This window comes from Papilio machaon, chromosome 24, assembly GCF_912999745.1.
Source record: "Papilio machaon chromosome 24, ilPapMach1.1, whole genome shotgun sequence".
NCBI classification, from domain to species: Eukaryota; Metazoa; Arthropoda; class Insecta; order Lepidoptera; family Papilionidae; genus Papilio; species Papilio machaon.
The window spans coordinates 85,821-106,871 of record NC_060009.1 but is presented as its reverse complement, the minus strand read 5'-3'; the positions used below and the strand labels follow the sequence as shown (position 1 = coordinate 106,871).

Here is a 21,051-nt window from a genome sequence, read left to right as displayed (position 1 = left end):
GTAGATGGCGTTGTACTGATACAATCTTTTTCACCCTGGAAAAAATGTATCCTATTTAAACCTCCTCCAATAATTATATAAATATTTTACTTATTCCAAGAACTTAAAATTGAACAAATTCATAGAAATCTTTCATTTAGACGAGCTTGTTGGAAATCGCTTCTTAAAAAATTACAAGGAAAACAATTATTTTAACTACACTTTTCACATCAAATATTCATTATTTAATGTAACGTATTAAATTATTTATATTCCCCAGTTTTAACATTATATTTTAAAAACCGATAAAAAATCAAAATAAAAAAAATATTTTTTCTACGGACAACACAGTGAATCGAAAGTTTAGTGTTGGTTCTCAACTACGTTTAAAAGTTTCAAAACTTAAAAGTGAAAGTTGCTTGCATGTGATTGGTCAACTACTCGCCAAGTGTTTATCCGACCAATCAAAAACCCGACCTTGGTTAAGTTAAAGCGGATGAGAATAATAAGAGCCTAGTGACAGGTCAAGTTGTGCAAAGTTGGTTCAGACAGGAAGTTAACTACTGTGCGCCACTCGACTCTCCACTCAAAGTAACATGTAAACTTAATTCTTGAATTAAAAGTTATTATGTAAATGTTAAATCAAAAAGTGATAATTGTAAAATGTTTATAATATGCTTGACGTTACTCGTTCTTATAGCGCAAGGTAATTCTTTATTATATTTCAAAAATAGTTAACAAGAACAACTTTCTCTACGTCCAAGTTGAAGTTTCATAAATAACACTTTGAAATGTATTGTTCTAGACTGCGCCTCGCAGGATGATGAAGGTCCCTACCGAGGAAAGTTTATAGGAAAACTAAATTCCTACCACCACCAGGTAACAATTATATTATATTGTTTTCACTTCAACAAAAACTGTGAATCATCTTTTAACAAAAAATCATTTCTGTTTTCATGTTTCCGACTCAGGATATTGGATATTCTGGTAATTGCCGTCTTATGACACATCATATAAAAAAACCTTTTAAGACATTTATCCAGGCAACTGAAGGCTATGTAGATTATTTTGGTAACTTAATTAAAACTTCAAATCATATCATATATTTCAAATCATATAAATATTTTATTGTTAAGCTAAAGTTGACAGAAACACTAAATTGTTTTCTACAAAATGGAGCTTGGCTTAGAGTTTCCAGAATTACAACATCAATTTGTTGTTCAAATTTCTTATTTCTTTGATACCTTTGTAGCTCTCAAATATATTTCTAACAGCATGTGAATAATTCCTTAGGTTACATTATTATTAAAGTAATAAAGTTATAATTTTGGTATTAACTAAAAATTGTATTTGTAGGATATTGGATTGAATTTACTCAAAGAACTATTGAAATGACTGATCAAAATAAAAAAAATGCACGGCAAATATAATTGCAGGTATCAGGAGATGTGTATGCAGTGGATGACTTGACAGTGCTGCTGGTGAACTTTAACTATGACGGGACCGGGGAGGACACATTCTTCTGGGCCGGGGACTCCGGTAGGCCCGGACCGCAGGGCTTCATCATACCTGATGAGCATGGCAAGTCAGTATCATATTATCTTTATAGATCTAGTAGAAGCAATTATAATGTGAATACAGCTTTTGTGTTTTCTTTGTAAAGTTCAGTCTAAAATATAAAAGATTGTGTTGTGCTAACAAATTGAGATATAATAACTGTGACATAGCTCATTTTAAATTGATTTATTTGAAAACTAAAATATTATTTAAAATTAATTTATTTTTAAAAATTATTTTTTATTTAGATAAAAAAAACACATATTTATTTCGAAAGATTTGATGTTTGATTGCATTGCATGAGCTCTAAAAGTACTGAACCTGTGACAGGTGTTTTAAAGGTATGTTTAGTGACGTGTAAGTGTGAGCAATGCGGCTGTGTGTGCGCAGGACCAACATCCTGGAGCGCTACAACGGTGCGGAGGTAGTGCTGCGGCTGGCGGAGGGCAAGCGGCTGTCGCGGCTGCGCTGGCTGGCAGTGTACGACGTGGGCACTCAGAACGCGTTCGGCGACGTGTACGTGCCCGACGAGTTCGACCCCCCCGCGCCCCGCAGCCTCGGCCCGCTCGCGCCCGCGCCCTCCGCGCCCGTCGTCGTCTCCAGCAAGTCCGTGCGCTTCCTCGACGCCAACACCTTCCTGTGAGTGCCGCTCGTCCTGCCGTCCTGCCGTCCTCCCGCACAGTGTTGCAATAAACAAATATGAAATAATCTCACGTCGTTTCAGAATTCCCGAGTTCCGGTACGACGGCAGCGGCGAGGAGGTGTACTTCTGGGCGGGCGTGGGGCCGCAGCCCTCCGCGCGGGGCTTCATCGTTCCCAACGAGCACGGATAGTGAGCACTGCTATAGTAGAGGCCGTACCGACGGAGCGCCGCGAGCGGTGTGTTTGGTAACGTTGTGCGCTGTGCAGCCTGGAGCCGCTGCGCGCGTACCGCGGCGAGGACGTGGCGCTGGAGCTGCCGGGCGGCCGCACCGTGTTCGAGGTGGACTGGCTGGCCGTGTGGGACGCCGCCGAGCGCCGCGCGCTGGCCTCGCTGCTCGTGCCCGACGCGCTCAACGTGCCGCCCGCCAAGCTGCGCACGCACCCGCACAGGTCGCCCTCGCCTCCAACGTAACACGTCACCTCGACTGTCACATTGTCTGACGACGTCACCCGACTTGTGCAGGACGCGTCTGCCGCACTGCAAGCAGCTGCACCGCGACTACCAGGTGGCGTGGGAGGTGTTCGGCAACCAGATCACCATCGAGCTCGCCGCGCAGGTAATGTGCCAACCCCAGCTCCACCGCTGTCTTAGCTCGCTGAACGTTATCTCAACAAAGGCCGCGGCGCCCGTCCGGTGCAGATCGAGGACGGCGAGTACATGGCGTTCGGCGTGTCCGGCAACGAGACGCGGTCGCAGATGCTGGGCGCCGACGTGGCCGTGGCGTACTTCAACGCCGCGCTGCAGCAGGCCACCGTCGCCGACTACAACGTGACGGCCGTCGCCCCCGTGAGTATCCCCCGCGGTCCCCGTGAGCGTCCCCCGCGGTCCCCGTGAGCGTCCCCCGCAGTCCCCGTGAGCGTCCCCCGCGGTCCCCGTGAGCGTCCCCCGCAGACCCCGAGTGTGACCGCGTGTCGTGTGCGCAGTGCGTGCAGGTGCTGGGCCGCTGGGCGGGCGTGTGCCGCGACGAGCGCGGCGGCGGCCTCAACAACAACCAGGTGTTCAGCTCCAGCCGACAGGACGGCCTCACCGTCGTCACCTACCGCCGCTCGCTGCAGCCCGGTAACGTCACCCTTCTTCCTATCTCTCTCCTGTATCTTTTCGTTAAACGACGATTACATAAGTCGAATTCGTTCAATTCAGACGAGGCGATGGACCTGGCCTGGCGCACGGAGGGCGTGCAGTACGCGGTGTGGGCGGTGGGCCGGCTGGACGCCCTGGGCGAGCCCGCCTACCACCGCCTGTACCCGCGCGCCGACGTCGCGCTGCGCCTCGCCGCCGCCCCGCCCGCCGACGACTGCTTCGACTTCGTCATGTAGGTGGTCCCGCTGCTGCCCTCGCGCCCCCAGCTCCTCCAACACAAAGGTCGCAGTCGCTAAGTGACGAGTGTCGCGTGTTCCGCAGCGGCGAGCGGGCGAGCGTGCGGGCGTGGGAGCGCGCCGAGCTGTTCGACCCGGCGCTGCGCGTGTTCCGCTTCTCGCTGGGCCCGGCGGGGGGCGCGCGCGGGCTGGCCGGCCGCGAGCCGCGCGCCGCCGCCCCGCACCTCGCCTGGTACGTCAACGGCCAGCTGGCGCCCGACCTGCAGCTGCGCCGCGGCCTGCACTACACCTTCAAGGTGAGTCGCTCTCCACGCGAGCTCGAGCCTCGGGGAGAAGCCTCGTCGACTGAACGCGTCGCATGCGGCAGGTGTCGGGCGGCAACGAGCCGCACTCGGCGGCGCTGTATCACCCGCTGGTGGTAACCTCGGAGCCTCACGGCGGCCTCGAGCGGCTGGACGACGCGGCGCAGCGAGCGGTGCGCGTGTTGGCCGGCGCCCGACCCACGCGCCGCGCCCGCCTCGCGCCCGCGCCCGCCGGCCCGCTCTGCCTCGCCACGCGCCCGCCCGGTACGTCCTCCTACCTCTAGCGCCAGAGCGCGACTCGGGCAGAGATCTTTATTTGATGCGTTTGTGCTTGTGTCAGAGGCTGACCCGCGGCTGGACGGCGAGTTCGCGACCTTCCGCGCGTACAACCGCACGCTGCGCTGGAGCTGCGCGCCCGGAGACCCCGCGCTGCTCGCCATAGCGCCCGACACCTCCTGGCCCGACATCGTCTACTACCACTCCTTCACGCACACAGGTACCTCCCCCCCCCCCCACCCTCTACATACACTAGTATCTGTGTTTGTCTCCGACAACATTTGAGTGACACGTGTATGGTGCAGACATGGGCGGACGCATCTTCGTTGTGGACAAGCACCGCCGCAACATCGCCCGCGGCGCCGCGCCCTCGCTCACGCCCTCCCCCGCGCTCGCCCTGGCCCTGGCCCTAGCCCTGGGCGCGCTGGAGCACGCCCTGCTGCCCCGCCCCCGCTGACTTGATACACCTCGCTAAATTATATAACAATTTATTTTTTTAATATTCAGCTTTGTTATTTATAATTATGTTGGTTTTTCATAATTTTGTGCTTCACAATAATTGTGCAATATTTTGATATGTTCATATCCTACAAGAAGTAGGCGCGACTTGTTCCGTCCAATTTGCTCAATTTGTGCAATTTCTTCAGGTAAGGAAATAAATATACACATTTTGTGATTATTTTAATGTAATATTGTACATGAACGAATTATTAATTAAATTAACTTTGCACTGCCAATATTCTTGTATCCTTACAGAGAAAGAGACTACTTCATTCTTTGTTTATTTTTACGATGAAATATTTTTTACCTTTGTATATGTTTATGTAAATAGATAACTTTTACAATATTAGTATTTATACAATAAATGTATTATTACATACAAAATCCGTTTTATTTATTCAAACTTTAAAACTGCTTCAGTTTTAGTCAACGAAATAAAACACGGATCAAGAGTACATCGTTTATTTGAGATAATCTATATACGAGATGAGTAAACATGTTCACAGATAACTACTGCTAAGACACGACTAGATTACATTCAGATTTATTAATTGTTTTAGTTACAGTTATCTTCAAATTATCTAGAAAAAAAAAGATTTCCTATAGATCACAAATGGATCGCACCATTCATGAAACATACACAGAAAATATAAAAAAATATTAAGAAAAATTTTATGTAAATAATTCAAATAATAAAAAAAAATATCTTGTGTATCAAATGACTGAGATACGCTTTGACATAGACAAAGTTCTACAAACAAATGTACTAAACCTAGGGAACAATTACAACAAGCGTTGACACGTCGCGAGATCATACAACTATGACTACGGAACAAATAACATATACAACATTGTCCCTCTTACATTGACTAGTTATAAGATATGTTTATTATACGCATTATTATATCCTACCAATAAAATACATTCATCAAAAGTTAACTTGTATATAGAGAGAGAGGTGGGGGGTGGGGGGGGGGGGGGGGGTGCACACGCAATGTGCCTACCTCATGTAACAACTACCTATATATAGTAACAGAATTGTTACCTACACGATTACATCGATATACATATTATGTGATTAAAATATATTCCTACCTTCATAGTCCACGTGTACATACTGAGTACTGACATTTATTATGTTATGTAAATATATAACATACAAACATATAGATATAATGCATTGTGCATTGTGATAAAGACTTAGATAGGATATATAGATAGGTAAGCGACATGTTTGTGCTACAAATATAATAAATATAAATGTACAGCATCAGGCGGATCTGATAATACTTACAATAAAACTATCAAAACTATCTTAACTTTAAATATAAAACTTTGAGACAACGCGACAGAAAACGACATAACAAAATATACTTAAAACCAAATCTGCCAAAACATAACAAATGTATATAAAATTAAACTTTATCTAAACTCCATCTGATTTCTGTAAAAACAGTGAATTGACCGCACTTTATTAACATCTTCAACAAGTATTGGATGCGCCGCACACCTTATTGGATTGGATAGACGAGGGAATGTACGGGGGATTGGACAGACAGGGGGCGGGGCCGGGCGCCTAGAGGGGCGCAGCGTGTGGGACAGGGCGGGGCCGGGCGCCTAGAGGGGCGCAGCGTGTGGGACAGGGCGGGGCCGGGTGCCTAGAGGGGCGCAGCGTGTGGGGCAGGGCGGGGCCGGGTGCCTAGAGGGGCGCAGCGTGTGGGGCAGGGCGGGACCGGGCGCCTAGAGGGGCGCAGCGTGTGGGGCAGGGCGGCGCCGGGCGCCTAGAGGGGCGCATCGTGTGGGGCAGGGCGGGGCCGGGCGCCTAGAGGGGCGCTGCGTGTGGGGCAGGGCGGGGCGGGGCGGGGCCGGGCGCCTAGGGGCGGTGCAGCTGCAGGAAGAGGTGCAGGGTGTGGGGCAGGGCGAGGCGGGGCGGGGCGGGGCCGGGCGCCTAGGGGCGGTGCAGCTGCAGGAAGCGGTGCAGGGTGTGGGGCAGGGCGAGGCGGGGAGGGCGGGGCCGGGCGCCTAGGGGCGGTGCAGCTGCAGGAAGCGGTGCAGGGTGTGGGGCAGGGCGGGGCGGGGCGGGGCCGGGCGCCTAGGGGCGGTGCAGCTGCAGGAAGCGGTGCAGGGTGTGCGGCAGGGCGTGGCCGGGCGCCTAGGGGCGGTGCAGCTGCAGGAAGCGGTGCAGGGAGTGGGTCAGGGCGGGGCGGGGCGGGGCCCGGCGCCTAGGGGCGGTGCAGCTGCAGGAAGCGGTGCAGGGTGTGGGGCAGGGCGGTGCAGGGTGTGGGGCAGCGCGGGGCGGGGCGGGGCGCCTAGGGGCGGTGCAGCTGCAGGAAGCGGTGCAGGGTGTGGGGCAGGGCGGGGAGGGGCGGGGCCGGGCGCCTAGAGGGGCGCTGCGTGTGGGGCGGGGCGGGGCCGGGCGCCTAGGGGCGGTGCAGCTGCAGGAAGCGGTGCAGGGTGTGGGGCAGGGCGGGGCGGGGCGCCTAGGGGCGGTGCAGCTGCAGGAAGCGGTGCAGGGTGTGGGGCAGGGCGGGGCGGGCCGGGCGCCTAGGGGCGGTGCAGCTGCAGGAAGCGGTGCAGGGTGTGGGGCAGGGCGGGGCGGGGCGCCTAGGGCCGGTGCAGCTGCAGGAAGCGGTGCAGGGTGTGGGGCAGGGCGGGGCGGGGCGCCTAGGGCCGGTGCAGCTGCAGGAAGCGGTGCAGGGTGTGGGGCAGGGCGGGGCGGGGCGCCTAGGGGCGGTGCAGCTGCAGGAAGCGGTGCAGGGTGTGGGGCAGGGCGGGGCGGGGCGGGGCGCCTAGGGGCGGTGCAGCTGCAGGAAGCGGTGCAGGGTGTGGGGCAGGGCGGGGCGGGGCCGGGCGCCTAGGGCCGGTGCAGCTGCAGGAAGCGGTGCAGGGTGTGGGGCAGGGCGGGGCGGGGCGGGGCCGGGCGCCTAGGGCCGGTGCAGCTGCAGGAAGCGGTGCAGGGTGTGGGGCAGGGCGGGGAGGGGCGGGGCCGGGCGCCTAGAGGGGCGCTGCGTGTGGGGCGGGGCGGGGCCGGGCGCCTAGGGGCGGTGCAGCTGCAGGAAGCGGTGCAGGGTGTGGGGCAGGGCGGTGCAGGGTGTGGGGCAGGGCGGGGCGGGGCGGGGCGCCTAGGGGCGGTGCAGCTGCAGGAAGCGGTGCAGGGTGTGGGGCAGGGCGGAGCGGGGCACGGGGCGGCGCGAGGCGAGCACGGCGCGCGCGGCCAGGCAGCGCAGCGTGGTGTAGCGCAGCGGGCAGACGCGCGAGCCGCGGTTGAGCGCGATCAGCTCGCCCGCGCAGTCCCCGAACTTGTTGGGCTGGTCGATGTGCGCGCCGCCCTCCAGCAGCCGCTCCACCAGCTGCCGACAATCACACAACGCATGTACACTGGACCTCGGCCAGCCGCAGCGGCGACGTGCGCGTGCAGAGAGTGCGCGTGCAGAGAGTGCGCGTGCAGAGAGTGCGCGTGCTCACCTCCGTGGAGAAGTTGTACGGTATGGCGGCGACGTGCAGCGGCGTGGAGCGCGCCGCGTTGCGCTGGCAGGGGTCCGCGCCGCACTCCAGCAGCAGCGTCACCACGCCCACCGACGGGAACACCGGCTGAGGAACGCGACACAGTGTACTCGCCCGTCGGTACAGATGAGACCGCAGCAATGGAGACGGGACTCACCGGCACCGGCACCTCGTCCGCGAAGTACGTGGAGCGGATGACGTTGAGGCGCGAGACGGCGAGGTGCAGCAGCGTGTCGCCGGTGTGGGCGCTGCGCACGTCGGCGGCCAGCAGGCGACGCACGCGCGCGCACACCGCCGCGCGCTGCGCCCCGCGCGTCTCCGCCAGCAGGTGCAGCAGGTGCGTGACGCAGCGCAGCGCGCGGTCGAACGTCTCCGCCTGCTTCTTGTGCACGGGACGCGCGTCGAGCGCGCGCCGGCACGCGGGCAGGTGCTCGGCCAGCAGCGCGAACACGCGCACCACGTCGACGTGCCGCGGCAGCCCGCGCGCGCGCTCCAGTCGGCTGCCGTGCGCGTCCAGCAGCAGCCGCGTCAGCGCGCTCGCCGTGTGGCACGTGTCCGTGGGCGCGTCTGTGGACACCGCGCCGTCAATGGTCAAGTGCGATGCGACCGCGGCCGGGGGATGGCGGCCGGGGGATGGCGGCGCGGGTCTTACCGCTGAAGAGCAGCGAGTCCTTCTCGAGGCGGATCTGCAGCGCCCACGTCCACAGGTCGATGCAGCGCTGGTAGCGGAACGCGTCCGCGTACGACGCGCCGCTGCGCACGCAACGAGACAAACTTTACATCGGCACAGCTCATACCCTAGCAAAAGCTGCTCGCCTAGCCGGCGACGTACCGGTACATGAGCCTGAAGATGGTGTCCTTGTGCGCGGGGCCCAGCACGCGCTCGGCCACCAGCAGGGCCTGCGTGCGCACGGCGTCCACGTCGACCGCCAGCGCCTCCAGCTCGGCCGAGGTGCGCCACTCGCGCGCGTTGCCCAGCGCCGGCTGCGGGGGCCGCTGGGGCTGCTTGCCTATGTACGGACCGTACGCGTGCCGGATCGCTGCAAACGCATGATTTATAAATATTTTTATTCCATTCCATGCGGAAATGGAATGAAAAAATACACACATGGAATCGCGGAAAAACGTAAGTTTTAAATGAAATTAAAAATTTTATGATTCCATTGATGCTTAATAATGATAAGAACTTCGTCGACTCGTCTCCGCCGAGGGGCCCGAACCTACGCTGATTATGGAGTAAAAATGTCTAAATCGACCTCGTCGGCGGGACTCGAAACACAATTTTGGGTAATGAATGGAGGAGACCTGTGGCGCGGCGCCAGGAGATGAGCGTGGCGGTCAAGTCGTTGAACTCGTCGAGCTGCGTGGCGCCGAGCAGCTCGTAGGCGTCGGCGACTCGCGCGGGGCAGAAGTGCGTCGCCGCGCTGAGCACCGCCACCACCTGCGGAGCCCCCTTGAGGCAGGCGATGCGCAGCGCGTCGTCGCCGGAGCAGGAGGCGAGGCGCGGGTTGGCGCCGTGCTGCAGCAGCAGGCGCGCCGCCTCCACGCGCTGCTCCTGCACGGCGTAGTGCAGCGCCGTCTTGCGCTGCATGTCGCACGCGTTCACGTCGGCGCCGTGCTGCAGCAGCAGCTTCAGCAGGCGCAGCGACTGCACCGAGTTGATGAGGCACGTGCCGCCGTTGTGGTTGGGCCGGTGGATGTCGGCGCCGCGCTCCACCAGGAACTCGACCACCTCGGCGCGCGTCATGAAGCAGGCGGAACGCACGGGCGTCGAGCCGCTGTCGCTGCAAGCGTTCAGGTCGGCGCCCGCGTCCGCCAGCACGCGCAGCACCGCCAGCCGGCCGGCCACCGCGGCGCACCACAGCGGCGTCACCGAGTGCACCATTTGGTCGTCGGCCACCTCGTACACCCCGCGCTGCTCGAGGTCGGCCGCGCACACGTGGATCAGGTACTCGACGATCTCGACGTTGCCGCGCTTGCTCGCCACGAACAGCGGCGCGCAGCCGTCGCGCATGCGTCGGCACAGCTCGCGCCGCTCCTCCGGCCGCATCCTGCGAACACAACCACCTGTGATACACCGGCCCCACCTGTACTTAACACTTTATCTGGTTCCAATAGAAGCCCTTAACTATGGAAAAACATATATCGAGGGGTGAAAGGCTATTTGTTTTAAGCGACATTTTTTGCAATATTGAATTATATATGTATATTCAGAATCAGAAAAATTCCCTGATTCTGAATATATATATAAGTCAATATCGCAAAAAAATTCGCTTAAAACAAAATAGCCTTTCACCCCTCGATATACATTTTATGAAAAAATTTCAAAAAACACAGTTTTTCTCACTATACAACAGAACAGGATAGTTGCTGATGTACGCAGACATTTATTTAAGGCTACTTTTTAAATTCTTAGCTGACAAAGTCACAGGCAACTGCTAGCATGTTAATAATCATTTAAATAACTATGATATATATTTTTTTATTTTCATGAATTGATTGATATCAGGCTTTTTCCCCTTTAGTATTTTTTTTGGGCCCGACAGAAAGTTTCAGAGCAACTTGGAGCATACTTTGAATATAACTGGTATAATTAATGAAAAATAATAAATTTCTTCTTGTTTTTATATAATAACCAATTAGCACAGCACAGCAACCAAGAACAATGTAAGTCTCTCCACCTCTACATCAACATGCATGATTAATAAATATATACTGGTCAAGGATATTTTACACATTTTTTGTTAAATGGCATTAAGAAAAGAAATGAATTAAAAATGTTGACAAAAGAACACATTCATATTATCATTGTATTTAGTCATGTCTTTTCTACTATAGATATACTAAATGTAAAGAGTGTTGTAATACAAAGTTAAACAAAGAAAATACATCAATAATTATAAATACATTGGCAATCAAACAGTATAATATATTTTAAGTTAATTTGCGTCGTATTTACACAATGCGCAATAATTTACTTTCGCTTTTGTTCACGTCAAGTTACGTATATTTAAAAAAAATCTTATAATTAGCATCAACTATATCATTACATTGTAACCATTACCCGTATAACTGAAAAGATTATGTACTCACTGTTTTATTATTTTGATTAAATATAATACGATGTTAGGCCAATTGCCCAGCACTTACTTCTCGAGCCCAGCCCGAAGCTTCTTGGAGAGGCGCGCTCCCGGGGGACTGTGTCTGCACTCCTGCATCAGCTCATTAAACACCAAATCATGGTTCTTTATATCCAAATTTTTGCTGCCCATTGGTCTGTTTGGGTTCGAGCCTCCTTCCCACATTTTTAATAGCACTGAATCACTAATTCTTCTTTCCCTTTACCTGAAGCGAGTACCACACGGCACCTTTACCTTGCCTAGAACAAAACAAATTGAAATTTAAATTGATGTAAAAATCGACGTTGACGTCAATTCAATGTTATTGATTTTTGATTTGCTAACAGGTTGGCGGTGTGACCAGATTTAGGAAAAAGTTTGCGAAGTAAGTAGAATTATTTTGGATGGTATTTTCGTTGCGTGTGTCTCTAAGTGGAAGAATTAATTAATTATATTGTCTTAGGCTTGTCTAGGCTGGGCTAACATTTTATACTCTTTGCTAACTTTATGGTAAAGTCTTCACACAAAATAAACTTCTGCAGACACACACCCACCCTATGGTCAGGCAACATTTGTCCAACAAGGATATCAGGGCCGGTTAAAGACGCGATGCTATTACGGTTGCTTTAGTTAGAAATAGTATGTGAAACCTCAATGGGCATAGAAAATGAAATGAATTTAAAAAATACAACAAAAACAGCAAGACAGTAAACATTACCAAAAAAAAGAAGGACCTTCTGAAACTTTTTCACATTGACAAGAGGGCGTTAGTGAGCTATCATTATTTAGTTTAGTTTGCCTGACTTATCCACATCAGGTGTCATTGTCAATATTGACAATTTTATTGTTGTTCTTGGTTGTCATTTTGAATTTGATTCAGTTATAAGTTAAATTAAGTTGACCAAATTCATCAAAACCAAACCAAAAAAAAAATTATTTTCAGTTAACTGGTTCAAAATTCCCCTGAATATGTTAGATGACGAACACGAGGAATTACCACTGGTTTCAGTCGGTAGTGGGAACTACAGCTTGGTAAGTACGTTAAGAAATCCATTTAGCTATCGCGTACCATCTTTCTACTCCATTACCACGTAACACCAGATGGGATCGTAATCAAATGCTACTTTATTTATGATGTGAAAACCAAAACCGTTCAGAATATTTATGTTATTATGTCAAAAAACAATTTTCAGAGTCATTTTTCAATGCCACCTGCCGATGTGCTGGCATCGCAAAGGGCTCGAGAACAAGAGTGCGAGCGGGAACTGAGACTGCTCCGAGAGCTGCACACCCCAGACGATGACAAGTGTCCCTCGGAAGAAGTGCATAGCAACTCCAGCGAGTTGGAAGAACTAGGATTAGTAGAAGCCGAGGATGCACCAACAAAGCATGTGTCAGTCAACATGAGCAACCTTATAGCTCAACTCCTGGCGCATTTGCCAGAGGGTAATTCACAATTTTTAAAGGTCTATCTAGAAGTACTGCAACAAGACTCTCCAGCTGTAATAAAATATGTCAACAAAGAGGTAAATATTATTAAATTTTATGGAAATAATAAGAACAAAAATGAATCGTATAAATACATTACATTTAACTTTTTACTTTATAAATGTGAATGTTCAGATGGATGGATGTTTGAAGATATCTTCAGAACGGATCAATATAACTTGGCATAGATGTAGAACACAGTCCGGAAGAACACATAGGCTACTTTTTTTTCTGCGTGGATTTAGTCGCAGGCGACAGCTAGTAAAACAATAAGTTCATTAAAAAAATAGTCTTTTAGTATATAATACATCTGTATTAAACAATTGTCAATGTTTTGTAGATGTTATGTGTGATAGAGACGGGGCTGGCGGAGGGCTGCGGCTGGGTGCAGGGTGCCGCAGTGTGCTGTGTCACATGGCTGTGCATGCTGTGTCTGGTAGGCGAGGCAGGCTTGCGGGGATGGCGCGCTCTACATGCGCTGCTGCAACACACCACAGCCCAACAGGTTTTCATTGATTGCAAAATTACATGCATCACTTACAACTGTGTGCTACTTAGGCCTGGCAAGACAAAATAATGGCTGCGGCTACTGTAACTCTACTAAACAACCGGCTAGTTATAAACAATTTAAATCTTAGGGCGATCAATAGTTGATTTTAAAAAACTGTTGCATGTCAATGATAGTTGTCGGTGGCAGGTGTTAGAGGTGTCGCATGCGGTGTGCAGTGCCGTGCGGGCGCCGCGCCTGTTGCTGCGGCTGAGCGACGCGCTGCGCGGCCCCGGCGGCCCCGCTCACCTCGCAGACCACCTCGTGCACTATGCACTCACTCAGGTATGTGTCATATTTATTGCCCATTAAAATGAAGTGAATACTCTTAAAATATTTAAATAATTAACTTTTATCTTGAATGAATGAACTTTTATCTCACATAGTGTGAGAGCGAGAGTCCCGAAGCGGGTTCGTGGCGCAGCCTGACGCACGTGCAGCTGGCGGGGCGCAGTGCGGCGGCGGGCAGGCCTCCGCCCCGACTAGCTGCGCCACGGAACCGCGACCACAAGGACGCCCTCAAGGTACCATTACAGTTGCACTTCGCCTATCAATGATCTCTCTACACTTTACCCACACTGAGGTAGAAATATACAACATTGATACAAGCCAGATTTTATTTGCATGTATCTAATTTGTGATGTGTCGAGAGCAGATGGCGGTGGCGGCCTGCAGGCTGGACCATCTCTGCCGCAACAACAACAACAGCAGCGGCAACACTGCACATCTCAAGTAGAGGCATCACCTGCGAGGCTGGTACTCTCACACCTGTTTCCGGGTCGGGATGAGGCTCTGCACGCATAGAGGTACAGTCACAGCAATTGTTGTTGCCTCTCTCGTGGAAAGTATTGGTGAAAGTGAAAATGAAACGAGACCACTTTTGTATGAATGATTTATTTATTCACTTTATCAGTGGCAACATCAGATTACATATATATTTATCTTATAGCAGAATAATTGAGTAAATGAGATTATTTTGAGCACATTTTTATACATCAATAAATGTATTGAAATTCATGTTATACTTAAGCTACTACTTAACTATATAAAAAATTATAAAAACCTTAGCACCATACATTTTGAATTGGCATTAATAATATCCATCACATGATAAAAAAATAATATGGAAAAAGTATTGTAAATTGATTAATAAAATATAACTGCATTTATGGCTTTTAAATAATTGTAGAAAACCATTGAAGTACAGAGTGCGGGACTCGGGGCTAGGAGCTAGGAGCTAGGCGTGCGGCAGGTCTAGGCCGAGGCGCGCCAGCTGCAGTGTGAGAGCGGCGCCCACCAGCCGCCTGTCATAGGTACCTCGACACTGCCATCTGCACATTGAACCTGTATCTCATCTCGTGTCTTAATAAATCAATAATATGAAAAAAGTAACAAGGCTTTATATTTATAGCTTTCCTCTTTCCTACGTAAATTTCGCAAATGAACCGTGAACCATCATCTCCTGACCTCGTCCCACTTACATAAGGTCGGCTCATCAGGTTCCTCCATCGTCAATCTGTTGAGAACGATGAATTTCCGCTTGTATATACGTCGCAGTCCCTTTCCCAACAAATGGTGCTTGCTCACCCCTGAGCGTGCAGCATCGCGCGCGCCGCCCGCTGCAGGTCGCTGGTGAGTGCCTCCAGCGCGCGCAGACCCCGCTCCGCCGCAGCACGCCGCGCCGCGCCCGCCAGCGCGCGCCCCACACCGCGCCGCCGCCACCTGCACCAACGAGCACGCGGGGTGTTCAGTACTGCGGTGTGCGGTGTGCGCTGTGCGGTGTGCGCTGTGCGGCGCGCGGTACGTACTGCGCGTGCACGGCGAGCGCGTGCAGCCAGCCGGCGTCCTCGCCGAGCGCCAGCCCGCCGCCCTCGCGGTACTCAGACACGCTCAGTGTACCCACCACCTGCACACACAAACGACCACTAGTTTACACAACACACCCTCGTACAATTAATCTTTCCAATGAAATTCTAGAAAGTAACGTTTTAACGATTAACGAAGTTAACTTTTCGATTAACTGTGTCCACCTCTGTGTCTCTGTAATATTGAATGAAAGAAATAAAATGAAGGTATAGACAATTATAGTTTAATAAATTACATAATTTACACGATTTTCAGTTTACCATCTTTTGGAACAGAGAATATTTTGGAATATTTTATGAAGGTTTTACTATTGGGAAGATGTAGGAATAACATGTAAAATCAAATATATGAATTTTCTAACCTTAGAGTACACATGATGTTGTGTCTGAGGAGAGTGTTGCAGCTCGGTGCGGACGGGCACCGGCCCCGGCGGCGCGCCCAGTAGAAGCGGCCCGCGCGCCTCCGCCACCAGACCAAAAATCTCTCCGCGCATCCGCTGCACAGACCACGGCGATGTGTATTACATTTACAAATTACGCTAATGTTAGTGAATGCGATGTGTATGTTGTGACCTGAGCGTGAGCGGAGGCGAGGGCGCGGTGTGCGAGAGCGACTGCGGCTGCCACAAACGCTGCGGCGGCGGGCAGCAGCAGCGCACAGCCCGCCGGCGCCGCACCGCAGAAAATAAATAGCACCGCACTGCCCAGCAGCACACACTCCAGTGTCAGCTGCAACATATGTGCACACCTCACAAACTGCAACTTGCTGCATTGTGTTGCACGTCATTGTGCATCACCAAGGGGGAGCGTGGGGTGGCAGTTGACCTCACCATAGGAAATCGAAAAAATGTAAAACACAGTAGGGTCTTGTTAATCCAGAGAGGCAAAAAAAGATTTATAACCTTTCTGGATTTTAGTATGCCATAAATATTAGTAATAACATCCATGTTTGACCTTTTATAATTTTTAAATCTTACTAATAAATAAATGCCAAAGTTTCGATGGATAGATGTTTGTTAGAAGACGTCTCCGGACCGGATCTTGATGAAATTTGGCGCAAATGTAGAACATAGTCTGGAAGAACACATAGGCTATTTATTGTTTTTTTTACTTTCGCAGGCTACACCTAGTTAGTACATAAAGAAAAAATGTCCTTGTTCAAAATAACAACCATGTGATAAAAACAGTAAGTTAATATAAAACATTAGTTATTTCTTCTGGACAAAATGAATAACATTATTCTGTTTATAATTTTTGCACTTCATTTCAATAGACCGGTTTTACAAGTAAACAGAGAAAGATAACTTTGTTCATTATCTTCTGCCCATTTTAAAATTATGCCTCTGCCTCTGAATTACTAACTTTTTCGTAGGCGAGACCAAGAAACTAACGTAGTAATTAGTAAATACCTCTTGAAACAGAAAGTACACGAAAGCATCCCACTGATGAGACAGGAGTCCCATCTGGATCAGCTCTGCACGTTGTACTGCATCCTCTTTACGGGCTTTCCTTATTATTATCTCGCAAGACATTTTTGCTCATTCGTACATTTACGCTTTTTCCAGGCGTTGTTATATATAATTTCTTAATACTACAACAAATTACTTTTAAATTATAATAACTTCAAATCACAGTGTTAATCACCCTATGAATTATTGCTTGCAAAATGTTTTAGCTATAACTAATTAGCGTTCTATCATGATAAAAAGTCTTGCAAAATAAGTCTTTCAGTTTTGGCTTGTTTCTTGTTCGATTTGTAATTTTCAGTAATTATTTGTATTGGTTTGGACTTTGACATTGACAGTAACTGATTGACAAATGACAAAGTATAAAAATGTTGCTATGATTGAACGTCGAAAATTATTAAAAAGTGTCATATTAATTTTTGTATAGTGCCCAAACGTCCACCTTGATTCGTTAAAACAGCAACGCGACCGCTGCCGTGCCCTGTCCACAGACTTCCGCATTTGTCGTTTCGTGACCTTTGTTTAGCTGAAATGTTTTTGATGACCTGCCGAAGGTATATGTGTAACGAGCTAACGAGATAGACATGTCTCGTTAGCGATGTTTAGAGACATCTAAACATCGCAATTAAATCAAATCTATCTATCTCCCTACAGAGCCATCTCTTAGAGCGAGCGAGTAGGAACCGCGCCAAATCCAAGAAATGGATCAAAATACGATTTTCACCATCATGTATGTTATATATTCTGGATTGATTGTGTATATACTTAATTGTAATTAAAGATTAGTAAACAGCGTATATCTGAACCGCTTAAAATTTGCATTTTTGGACTTAGCTGACTAAACCGTTGGACGGTTGGACCTATACAAGTGTGATGTATGAGAGGATTGTAAATAGATCTCAAAAAACTCTGGTGCGCGGCGTGTGGCGCGTTCTGCCCGGCTAGTGTTCCCAGGCGTCCGGATAAAGCCGGACATAGGTAGACTTTTTGATTGCGTGTCCGGCCAAAATGAACGGTTTTCCGGCTTTTGTTAGGCTTTTTACATTTCCCAAACGAGAGTGTATTATACTATTAATACTGAGACCTCCTATCCTAAATAATATAGGATGTCCGGCCAAACTGGCTGGTCTGTCCGGCTAGTAGGTTTGGCGACCATGGCCTGTAGCGAACCGAAATTCACAGAGACTGCATACAGATGTGTGGAAGACGATGTGAATATTGATGTTTAGTTACGCGTTGATATATTCTTGCACTGTTTATCTATGCAATTTTTTTTATTAGTCATTGTTATGTGTTATTTACTGTTATTATGAAATATGTTATCGTGTAAATTATTATGTAAAGTGATTATAGTAAAAAAAAAGTTCTACAAAAAGTCAGCCATGGCATTGACTCTAGACCATCCTAGACTCTCACAAATGCAATGGCGATCTGATACTTTGAGGTGCCGTTGAAGCAGTTACGGCTTTGGCTTTTCTAGCGCCTTGCCTTTCTACGGCGCCCCATATTTTCCATGCCTTTTGGAAGGGGGGGAGTTAAGAGGGTTATGACAGACTGTGTAATTCGCAGACCTGTGGCGAACCTTTACTGCCCACAAAAACATTAATAAACTGTGACCGCATGCTAGCAGCTGTTTGCCGTTGCGGTCCGGCGCCTTATCGCAGACCCAGCTCGCTGTCCGCTATGCCCGCTGATAACACCGCCCCCAGTGTCATACTATTTATTGCGCAGTATAATTTGCAAACTTTCGAACACACATCCATCCATCTAAACTTTCGCATATATAATATTAGTAAGAATTACGTTATGTAGTATAAATATTTGTTAATTATCACTCCTCGTCGTCAACTCATATATGTCCCCACCGAGGGGCTCGGCGTGACTAGGCAGGTTGACTTCACGGATATTTTTGAATTTCTTCGTAAATAAGTGCAGGTTCCATCACGATGTTTTCCTTTACCGTAAGACTGTCTGATAAATGTCATCATCATCATCTCCCTGGCCTTATCCCACTCAAGTGGGATCGGCGCACAAGGTTTTATAAACCTTAAAGATTTGGCTTCATTATTTACGGCCGGTCGCCTGCCTGTCACCTACCTACCTACCTACCAACCCTACTTGGGAATATCTTAAGATTAAATAAATTCTTCTCTACGACCAACTCTATATTATTGACTCACTACACATCAATAGATAAGGTCGATCTGGTCATTCGAAGTGGCGGTATATTTTCATTATGAAGTGTTAGATCTTTATTTTTCCATACCATATACATTCGATATTGAGTATTCCGATGATTCGAGAAGCTTTGCTGTATATGGTGTAAGTTATCAAACTACTGACGCCGCGCCGCCTGACATGACGAACAAAAGAGAAATCCGCTTATAATGTAAATATATTCCCTGTCACAACTACAATACAAATACCTATTTTTCACACTTATCCTGTTGTCCGCCGAATTTATGTTTACGTGTACTCTTCAATGGTAAATGACCAATCTTTGGGTGGGTTGCGGAAGGCAGCAGCATTGCTAGCACCAAAATCAAGCAAGTAAGCAACAAAGAAATATTAATCCATATTAGTTGTACTTGTACCTGTTTCCAATCATTTACACGTTCTAATATAATATTTTAAAACTGTTTTATGTCATTTTTAAAGATGTTAGAATTTTGACATTATTATATATGTATAAAATTTATGAAATTAGGAAATCAAAAAAACACATTGATACACGGTGAGGATCCGACCTGGACTTATAGATTACGATCCGGTCGAGTCGGGCGCTTAACAACTGTGTCATCGATGCTCTTTCATTGCTCAGGGCTGGGATTTTTTTAATAGCATTCCGCAGAGAACACCGAATCAATATAAAGGCCAAAAAAAAAAACAAGACATGAAGACACCATTGAACAATTTTTCTGTTATGGAAACAATTGTTAAAAACAATTCAGTACTAGCAATATCGTTGTTGAATTTCACAAAGTTTCGAAATGTGTAACAGGATCTTCTAAGAGTACAAGAAAAATGTCTCTCGTTGGTAGAGAAATACTGTTTATGTAGATATTGTCCGTATTTGTAAATCAATTATCATTCATCGGAGGTTGCATTGCGGGCCTTAATAAAATGACATGCAGATGACCACGACAGCCCGCAACCGACGGAAAGTCTTGTTATTAAAAAAACAACAGCTTTGACAATGATGCACATACAAATTGTTTTTATTACGCTTACGTACAGTAATTTTGTTTCTTTAATATTTTAAAAGGTAAGTGACGTTTGAATCGACTTGCAAGTCGCTTACAACTTACAACTTACAATTTTGCGGCACGAAATTTGAGTATGTCCATGAAATTAAGAAATGATGGTATCAAGCGTTACTACCACCGCTTGCGCATGTCTCATGTTGCAGTGCGAGCGAGACGGTCCCTTGCCATCCTTCTCGCACGTCCGCCTCGCAAACTACAACACAACCAACAACCAGTCGAATGCTAAATTACGAGTCGCTCTCGCTCTTGCTTTTCTGCTTCTTGCTAAACAGTGTATCAAATTTGTGGTTGCGTCAACACGTTTTCGTGGCAAATTCTTGTGTTTACGGAACTGTGTTTGTGCTGTTTGTTTGACAGAGGGTGGAAAGAGAACAGAATTATTACTGCAGCGTGTACTGTGAGGAGAGCTCAGGTGAGTGGCCACTGGTGCCCGCGAAGGGCTGCGGTCGCAGAGAACATTTCGTGTGTCACATCTCGCAACGCAATCGAGGCCGAGAGCGCCTTGTCCGCTTGTCCGCGACCCGTGCGCTTTGTTTACTCTAATAACATCTCAGCTACTTTATGTTATCGCTTTAATATAAATAACAACGTTATCTTTTGAAAAATGGTATTTCCAATATCATTTAAATACAATATAAACTATGTTTAACTGCCTTATTGTTTATATTGATTTTCTGTTTTTGTATTTTAATGCAACGGCAATAATAACATGTATAGTTTAGTAATATATATTTACAAAGATATTGACAAGATGAAAAAAATTGCGACAAACATGCCTTCGCCTGTGTTTAGATTTAGGTATAACACTGACATAAGGATGTCGGTAGGACCACCGACGTCGTCTTTCGCGGTATCCCACTTTAAAAGCGAAAATCGTATGAAAGTCTTGAAACGATAATATACGATAAACTTAGTTTTCCCATAGTTATGGATAACAACCTAATTGTTATTATCAAAAAGGGGCGTAGCTTAATTTAATTGTGAGGTGCAAGGTAATATCGAAGAAATGAACGGAGGCGGCCGTACTTAGCACCAAACACTGCATACTCACGTTACACCTAACATGCTTTTGCACCGCACATCTGTAATCCTGCAATGCTACTATGACGCATTTGATAACATCGCCGTCACTTCGATCATGTCTTAACTAAGAATTATAAAA

General features: G+C 48.5%; 5 protein-coding genes across 5 annotated transcripts; 3 read left to right on the top strand and 2 right to left on the bottom strand.

The window, feature by feature from the left end:
• Positions 1 to 514: 514 nt before the first annotated feature.
• Positions 515 to 4,893, top strand: LOC106716210 (protein Skeletor, isoforms B/C). Its single transcript, XM_045684024.1, has 14 exons — positions 515 to 685; positions 785 to 858; positions 1,416 to 1,564; positions 1,927 to 2,175; positions 2,261 to 2,368; positions 2,446 to 2,628; positions 2,702 to 2,795; positions 2,879 to 3,025; positions 3,163 to 3,298; positions 3,380 to 3,551; positions 3,641 to 3,851; positions 3,923 to 4,121; positions 4,198 to 4,353; positions 4,439 to 4,893. The coding sequence occupies exons 1-14, from the start codon at positions 643 to 645 to the stop codon at positions 4,588 to 4,590; spliced, it is 2,073 nt and encodes a 690-aa protein (XP_045539980.1). The 5' UTR covers positions 515 to 642; the 3' UTR covers positions 4,591 to 4,893.
• A 227-nt stretch (positions 4,894 to 5,120) lies between these two features.
• On the top strand, positions 5,121 to 7,427 carry LOC123722356 (spidroin-1-like). The gene is made up of 3 exons (XM_045683874.1): positions 5,121 to 5,124; positions 6,912 to 7,174; positions 7,224 to 7,427. Exons 1-3 carry the CDS (start codon positions 5,121 to 5,123, stop codon positions 7,425 to 7,427), a joined length of 471 nt encoding a protein of 156 aa, XP_045539830.1.
• Positions 7,428 to 7,756: 329 nt separating this feature from the next.
• On the bottom strand, positions 7,757 to 11,666 carry LOC106716211 (protein fem-1 homolog A). The gene is made up of 7 exons (XM_045683873.1): positions 11,289 to 11,666; positions 9,444 to 10,189; positions 8,971 to 9,178; positions 8,791 to 8,891; positions 8,296 to 8,705; positions 8,100 to 8,225; positions 7,757 to 7,984 (listed from the first exon to the last, which is right to left on the bottom strand). The coding sequence occupies exons 1-7, from the start codon at positions 11,441 to 11,443 to the stop codon at positions 7,757 to 7,759; spliced, it is 1,974 nt and encodes a 657-aa protein (XP_045539829.1). The 5' UTR covers positions 11,444 to 11,666.
• Positions 11,667 to 12,077: 411 nt separating this feature from the next.
• On the top strand, positions 12,078 to 14,684 carry LOC106716219. Its single transcript, XM_014509690.2, has 7 exons — positions 12,078 to 12,289; positions 12,451 to 12,783; positions 13,086 to 13,250; positions 13,443 to 13,577; positions 13,679 to 13,816; positions 13,948 to 14,098; positions 14,482 to 14,684. The coding sequence occupies exons 1-6, from the start codon at positions 12,227 to 12,229 to the stop codon at positions 14,026 to 14,028; spliced, it is 915 nt and encodes a 304-aa protein (XP_014365176.2). The 5' UTR covers positions 12,078 to 12,226; the 3' UTR covers positions 14,029 to 14,098; positions 14,482 to 14,684.
• Positions 14,685 to 15,039: 355 nt separating this feature from the next.
• LOC106716213 lies at positions 15,040 to 16,953 on the bottom strand. The gene is made up of 4 exons (XM_045683872.1): positions 16,567 to 16,953; positions 15,731 to 15,886; positions 15,520 to 15,654; positions 15,040 to 15,198 (listed from the first exon to the last, which is right to left on the bottom strand). Exons 1-4 carry the CDS (start codon positions 16,687 to 16,689, stop codon positions 15,040 to 15,042), a joined length of 573 nt encoding a protein of 190 aa, XP_045539828.1. The 5' UTR covers positions 16,690 to 16,953.
• Between the last annotated feature and the right edge of the window lie 4,098 nt (positions 16,954 to 21,051).

What these genes read in the sequence shown, in the direction of transcription:
- LOC106716210 (XM_045684024.1), top strand. Translation starts at nt 643, where the DNA reads ATGTTTATAATATGCTTGACGTTACTCGTTCTTATAGCGCAAG. An exon ending in ACGTGACGGCCGTCGCCCCC is followed by an intron (nt 3,026 to 3,162) that starts GTGAGTATCCCC and finishes TCGTGTGCGCAG; the next exon opens with TGCGTGCAGGTGCTGGGCCG. An exon ending in GCCTGCACTACACCTTCAAG is followed by an intron (nt 3,852 to 3,922) that starts GTGAGTCGCTCT and finishes CGCATGCGGCAG; the next exon opens with GTGTCGGGCGGCAACGAGCC.
- LOC123722356 (XM_045683874.1), top strand. An exon ending in GGCAGGGCGGGGCGGGCCGG is followed by an intron (nt 7,175 to 7,223) that starts GCGCCTAGGGGC and finishes GGTGTGGGGCAG; the next exon opens with GGCGGGGCGGGGCGCCTAGG.
- LOC106716211 (XM_045683873.1), bottom strand. Translation starts at nt 11,443, where the DNA reads ATGTGGGAAGGAGGCTCGAACCCAAACAGACCAATGGGCAGCAAAAAT. An exon ending in CTCCTGGCGCCGCGCCACAG is followed by an intron (nt 9,179 to 9,443) that starts GTCTCCTCCATT and finishes ATGCGTTTGCAG; the next exon opens with CGATCCGGCACGCGTACGGT. An exon ending in CGTACAACTTCTCCACGGAG is followed by an intron (nt 7,985 to 8,099) that starts GTGAGCACGCGC and finishes GATTGTCGGCAG; the next exon opens with CTGGTGGAGCGGCTGCTGGA.
- LOC106716219 (XM_014509690.2), top strand. Translation starts at nt 12,227, where the DNA reads ATGTTAGATGACGAACACGAGGAATTACCACTGGTTTCAGTCGGTAGT. An exon ending in GTAGTGGGAACTACAGCTTG is followed by an intron (nt 12,290 to 12,450) that starts GTAAGTACGTTA and finishes AACAATTTTCAG; the next exon opens with AGTCATTTTTCAATGCCACC. An exon ending in AACACACCACAGCCCAACAG is followed by an intron (nt 13,251 to 13,442) that starts GTTTTCATTGAT and finishes TGTCGGTGGCAG; the next exon opens with GTGTTAGAGGTGTCGCATGC.
- LOC106716213 (XM_045683872.1), bottom strand. Translation starts at nt 16,689, where the DNA reads ATGTCTTGCGAGATAATAATAAGGAAAGCCCGTAAAGAGGATGCAGTA. An exon ending in TGTACTTTCTGTTTCAAGAG is followed by an intron (nt 15,887 to 16,566) that starts GTATTTACTAAT and finishes CATATGTTGCAG; the next exon opens with CTGACACTGGAGTGTGTGCT. An exon ending in TCGCCTCCGCTCACGCTCAG is followed by an intron (nt 15,655 to 15,730) that starts GTCACAACATAC and finishes TGGTCTGTGCAG; the next exon opens with CGGATGCGCGGAGAGATTTT.